Source organism: Kryptolebias marmoratus, linkage group LG10 (assembly GCF_001649575.2).
Source record: "Kryptolebias marmoratus isolate JLee-2015 linkage group LG10, ASM164957v2, whole genome shotgun sequence".
Lineage (NCBI taxonomy): Eukaryota > Metazoa > Chordata > Actinopteri > Cyprinodontiformes > Rivulidae > Kryptolebias > Kryptolebias marmoratus.
This window is the reverse complement of record NC_051439.1, coordinates 22759181-22765377: the sequence shown is the minus strand read 5'-3', so window position 1 is coordinate 22765377 and position 6197 is coordinate 22759181. Positions and strand designations below refer to the sequence as shown.

At 49.1% G+C, this 6197-nt stretch overlaps 1 protein-coding gene across 1 annotated transcript in view; it reads right to left on the bottom strand.

The window, feature by feature from the left end:
• Positions 1 to 6197, bottom strand: part of mdga2a (MAM domain containing glycosylphosphatidylinositol anchor 2a) — a 23676-nt gene that overhangs the window by 7690 nt on the left and 9789 nt on the right. Inside the window, 5 exon segments of the mRNA XM_037977806.1 lie at positions 360 to 508; positions 2501 to 2773; positions 3797 to 4114; positions 4440 to 4769; positions 5607 to 5879. Coding sequence (XP_037833734.1) covers positions 360 to 508; positions 2501 to 2773; positions 3797 to 4114; positions 4440 to 4769; positions 5607 to 5879 — 1343 coding nt within the window.

The following is a 6197-nucleotide window of genomic DNA, read 5'->3' as shown; positions in this document are numbered from 1 at the left end:
GTCCTGTTGGAGCTCTAAACCAGGTCCTGTTGGAGCTCTAAACCCGGTCCTGTTGGAGCTCTAAACCCGTCCTGTTGGAGCTCTAAACCAGGTCCTGTTGGAGCTCTAAACCCGGTCCTGTTGGAGCTCTAAACCCGTCCTGTTGGAGCTCTAAACCCGGTCCTGTTGGAGCTCTAAACCTGGTCCTGTTTGGAGCTCTAAACCCGGTCCTGTTGAAGCTCTAAACCCGGTCCTGTTAGGAGCTCTAAACCCGTTTGAATGTTTCATCTGTCCCGCTGTACCACCGTCCCAAACGCCCCGGAACAAAACCCCTCACTCTACCACTCAGCAGAGGTCAGAGTGCTGCTTCCTGTACGGACCTGCCTGAAGCCGAGCCTGTAGGCCAGGATCCGGTCCACAGCGTCGGGCTCCATCTGAGTCCACTGGAGGCTGAAGCCGTAGACCTGAGGTCGGTTCTGCCACAGGGCGCCGTAGGTGTCGTAGTAAAACTCTGGAGCGTGGGCTTTCCCTGAGGAGGCGCAGAGGTCAAAGGTCAGCACAGAAACTGTTTGAAAATGCAAATAAAAGCAGAATGCAATGATTCAAACATATTTTATTCACAGTTAAACACAGTAAACATGAAGTGTTTAAACTAAGAAGTTGCAGCATTTTCAGATCATTCTGAAGTGAAGTGAAGGCTCAAGGCAATCCGGTAGTTTCCTGAGCTCGGCACTTTTTTCCAGGTCACCCCTCACTGGATTTCAGTTTGAAGCTTTGCTGTTTTATTAGCTGCTGCTGCAGGATGAGCAAACTTTAATAAGCCTTTATATATTTAAAATATATATCTATGCTTCAGCGACTGACAGGTCCGTCACCTTTCCTCGGCTGTTTGCGGCTGCAGTTTCTAATTTGATTGTTTAAAGACGTTGTGCTGCTGACAGCAGAATGCGCTGCTGCTCGGCAGCTGGCCCCGTTAAGAGGCTTAACGTGACCGCGGGTTTTAGAGGAAATCTGGCAGGATGTCTTTGCAGGGAAGCTTTGATCAGGAAGGGCCAGAGATATGAGTCAAGTCAGTCAGAGCGAGTCCAAACCCCCCCCCAGGCTGAGGGGCGGCAGCTTCACGGGTTTTCACTCCGTCTCAGACAAATTCCCAAATGTTTCTAAATGTGACGGCGCAGCTGCTTTGTTAAAGAAATAAACAGACTGGCCCTTTAATGCGCAACAGAAAATGTCTCCTGACAGCAGACCCTGAAACTAAAATAAAATAAGGCACTTTTACACACTTCTACGGAGGAGTGGGTGCTTTTATTTGTGCTTTAGAATAAAACCACTGAAACACCATCAGAGAGACGACTCCTCACGGGGAGGGGCAGACCATGTCGTCCGGACGGCCCGGGAAGGAAGCTCGATTCAGCTGCTTGGACCCAGAACATCCTTCTTTCTGTCAGGAACCAAAGTAAATCAGGATCTTCTTCACCACGACCAACCGGAGCAACGCCCTCATTACTGCAGACGAGGACCAGATCCGCCACAGGAAGAGCCTCTGTGAGGTCAGACCCCAGAGCTGTCATGACTCTGTCTCCTGCCACACCCACATTGCCATGCCACAACCTCATCACAGCAATCGTTTACACCTGTTGCCACTAGTATAAAGGCTCTCCCCTTCCTTTCAGTCTCTGCCAGATTATTGAAAGGTTCGCCCGGTAAATATCCAGCAATTCATAGTTTCATGCTTGTCTTGTGTTTGACCCTTCGCCTGCTCCTCGACTCTCGCCTCTTGCCTGCCCCCATTGGAGACCACCTCGGATTCTGACCTCGGATAAACGACCCTCGCTCTGTTCTCTGGCTCTGGCTTTTTGGATTATCCCCTATTGGATTTTGTCGCAGTTCTCTGACTACCCGGTTTTGACCTCCTGCCTGTTCCTGGACTCCTCTGTTGGCTTAGTGCTCACACTGAGCTCAACTCCCGCTCTCCACCCCAGTGCTCGACTCTCTTACCTGCTCTGGCCTGGGTTCGGCTCCACTACGTGAGTGCAATCTCCACTTTCGTTTTAACCAATAAAAGGTTAAACCTTTGTTTTAGTTTGACTCTGTCTAAGCCCTTTTGTGACAAGAGCACGCTGACGGTCCTGGTCTGAAGGCGCCAACAGAACCACATCATCCACAAAAGCAGAGATGAGACCCTGAGGTTCCCGAACCAGACACCATCCTCTCTGCAGGACCGAGATCTGGTCCATGAACGCCACAAACAGGTCCGGAAACCAGAACCGGCTCGATTCAGTGCCGATGATGCGGACACAGCTCAGGCTTTGGTTCTACAGGGACCAGAGAGCAGATTCACAACAGCCTATAAAGAGAGTCAGTGCCCCCCGACCCTTTAGTAACCCTGGAAGGGTGAAGATCCGGTCCAGTGTTCCAGGACCAGGACCTGGACTAAAGACTGCTCCTCCTGAATCTGAGGTTCAACAATCGGTTTGATCGGACACCCTGGAGTCAAATAAAGAAGTCCTGTTTGTCTCACCTGAAACCAGGAAGGTGCAGCGTCCCGCCCCCGCCTCATTGGTTATGTCGCAGGTGTAGTCGCCGTAGCCCTCTCGGTTCAGAGCTTTGACGTGGTAGCTGGTGTCGAGGTTCTGGTCACTGAGCTGCCCGACGGTCAGGAGGCGGGAGCCCAGCTTCCACTCGTAGCGAAGGAGGCGAGCCGGGTTCGCCTGCAGTAAGCTGCAGCTAAGGCTGAAGGCTCGGCCGAGAGCCTGACGCACGTCGGTGAACGCCGGCTCCACGGTGGGAGGGACTGAAACACCGAGGAGACACGGGAACGTTCAGGTGGGAGCAGAACCAAGGACACGTCACAAAAACCAGAAAGAGCTTCTGTAAAAGAAGAGATGATCTGATTTAAACCAGCTTGTTCAGCAGAGTTCCTCAGGGTTGAGTGCTTGGACCATTACTCTTCCTTCTGGTCGAATTATTAAACAGCATGGGTTAAATGATGATACTCAGTAATATTTTTCCGTGATGAATCCAATCAGTGACTTCCACCAGCCTGTCTCAGAGGTTTTGGTTTGTGGTCCTGTCGGTGACTGAAAACATCTTCAAGCTTTGCAGAGGTTCTGAACTTGCAGGACGTCGCTCTAATATCACTGGAATTTTAAACAAATCTGAAAAATTAAACAAATTCTCTTCTGAATTAGTTGCAGGATGTCTGGAACTCGTCTCAGGATCTCCAACGAACTAAAGCACTGCAACTTGTTTATTTTTTACTGCTATATGACAACTTTTAACCCGACAGTACTGACACTACAGGACGTGCTCAAAGCTTCGTTCTTTAGCAACATATTTTGTGTCTCCAACAGCGAGGCGCCACCTTTAGGAGCAAACCTTGCAGCCTTCCGTTTACCCGGAATTTCTGCCACTTTAAATTTGTCACCTCGCAAATTAACATCCAGCTGCCTGACATAAACAAACACACAAAATTAGCAGCGACACAAACCTTCCTCGGGGTTCTCCCCATCAGAGGGAAAATTATCGTCTGCATTCTCTCTGATGGAGAGAGAACAAACAGGGTCTGACACGAGACACGAGACGTTAATGAGTGAAAACTTTAGAGGGCGAAGTGGGAGCGGACTGAAAGCGTTTTTAGTATTTCAGGGTTTTAATCTAAGATCATCTCATGCTGGTTAAATCCTGGAAACAAGGTTATCTGTCAGCTCAGAGAACTCAACAGATTTCAGCTCGATATCTGTAAACCTGACAGAGTCCGGTCTGCTGAAGAAGAACAACCGAGTTGTTGAAGTGTGTGTGTGTGTGTGATCCTCACACTGCACCACCAGCTGGATCAGGGCCTCCCTGGGTTTCACGTTGAAGCCGTTGTACTGACTCGTCTGGCAGCGGTACGTCCCGCTCATGTCTCTCGTGGCGTTGCTGATCCTCAGGATGCCGTCGTAGCTCTCCATCTGAGCCGAGCCGTCGGGCATCGCCACCGCCGCCGCCACCGCCGCCGCCCCGCCCTCCTCCACACGGGACCACAGAATGATGGGCTTGGGTTTTCCTGAGACCAAACACTGCAGGTCCACGGTGTCGCCCTCGTGAACCAGGAGCTGGGACTGGCCCTTGGGGACGGTGAGCTCAGGAGGAACTACGAGCAGAGCGGCAGGAAGGGAAATAATCAAGGTGTGCTGCTGCGCCCAGGTAAAACTGCACCAGGTGTTTCACTTCACTGAGAAAGCTCATCAAACATCTCAGCTACCTTCAGTTATATTTGGTTAGTCTGTGAAGTCAGATTCAGAGGAAATAACTGGTTCCTTTAGCTTTTAATGATTATTTTCATTAAGAAAGGCCTCAGGACAGGACTGGATCTCCGTCAGATCGAACCTGATGCAGATTTAAAAACAACTCCAGAGATGTTTTATGCAATCAGAAGATTTCAGTTCACAGAACAGACAGGAAGCTGATCTCCAGACCTGTGGTGGAGGAAATGTTGACGTCGATGCTGATCTCTGGGATTCCTCCGTTCCTCAGCGACGCCACGCAGGTGTAGGTGCCGAAGTCGGTGAACTTCAGGTCGATGATGTCGAGGTTGGTGGTTCCTGGAGAGACGCTGGTGTCGCTGTGGGTGATGACCATCCGCTCCGAGCTCCTCAGCGGCCGGCCGTTCTTCAGCCAGCTGAACTGCAGCTCCTCCAGGGGCGTGGCCTCCACCTGGCAGCTGATCTTCACCTCCCGGCCGATCTGGATGTTGTCCTCATTGTGGTACGGGTCGGGCGTGATCCAGAACCGGCCTTTCCGAAGACCTGGAGACGAGAACGGGCGGAAGAGGAAGAAGGTGACTGAGAGAAAGTGAGAGAACGCTGAGCGGCGAGTGAAGTGGGTAAAGCCAAGAGGAGCAGAACAACAGCTAAAGGCCTAAAGTAGCAAAATGCTAGCCAAGAGCAGCAAAAAGCTACAATGAACAAAAATCTAACTAAATGCTAAAAGTAGCAAAAGGCTAGCTAAACGGTAAAAGAAGAAGAACATTAGCTAAAAGCCAAAAATAGCTAAATGCAAGCTAAAAGCTAAAAGTAATACAAGGCCAGCTTTAAATCTAAAAGTAGCAAAATGCTAGCTAAGAGCAGCAAAAGGCTAAAGCTAAAAGTAGCAATAGACTAGCTATAAGTTAAATGTAGCAGAAACAGTAGTTAAAAGCTAAAAGTAATACAAGACCAGCTTGAAGCTAAAAGTAGCAAATGGCTAGTTAAAAGCCTAAAGTAGCAAAATGCTAGCTCGGAGCAGCAAAAGGCCAGCAAAAAGCTACAATGAACAAAAATCTAACTAAATGCTAAAAGTAGCAAAAGCTAAACGGTAAAAGAAGCAGAACATGAGCTAAAAGCCAAAAATAGCTAAATGCAAGCTAAAAACTAAAAGTAATACAAGGCCAGCTTGAAGCTAAAAGTAGCAAATGGCTAGCTAAAAGCCTAAAGTAGCAAAATGCTAGCAAAGAGCAGCAAAAAGCTAAAACTAAAAGTAGCAGAAATCAGAGGCAGCAGCTGAAGCAGATTTCAGAGATCTTCGTGTTTCTCTAAAGAAACGTTTTCTAAGTAAAGTTAAATATTCTGGAAAGAAAAACCTCCTGAATGAGCCGAAGGTCGTACCTCTGACCAGAACCGTAGTGGATTTCCTCGCCGAGGTTCCCACGTTGTTGGAGGCGGTGCAGGTGTAGCTGCCGCCGTCGTCCACCGTCAGAACGGGGAACGTCAGCGTGCCGTCGTTAACGGCGCTCCTCTTCGGAAGCTCCTCCCCCTCCAGCCTGGACCACCTGAGCGTGGGCGGAGGGTCGCCGCCGGTCACGGCACACACCAGCGTGACCGTCTCGCCTGGGTTCACCACCACGGGCTCGTCCAGCAGCAGCTTGATGGAGGGAGGAGCTGCGGGAGAGAAATGTTAGCCGGACTCAGACTGGACCAAATTAAAGGAAACAAAAACATTTATCTGTTAATTTTTAAATAAGAGACTTTAAACAACAAATTAAATGCCTCCTTTTAAAGGTAGGTAGGTAGGTAGGTAGGTACATTTATTTATGTAGCACTTTTCAGCACGAGGCGACTCAAAGTGCTTTACAACACAAGAACAAAATTACAGACAGAGTTACAGAACATGACAAGATAACTAAGCTAAAACATGACAAAGGTACAGGACATCTAAACTACTAAAACATGATATTACTAAACCAAGGCACGAATATT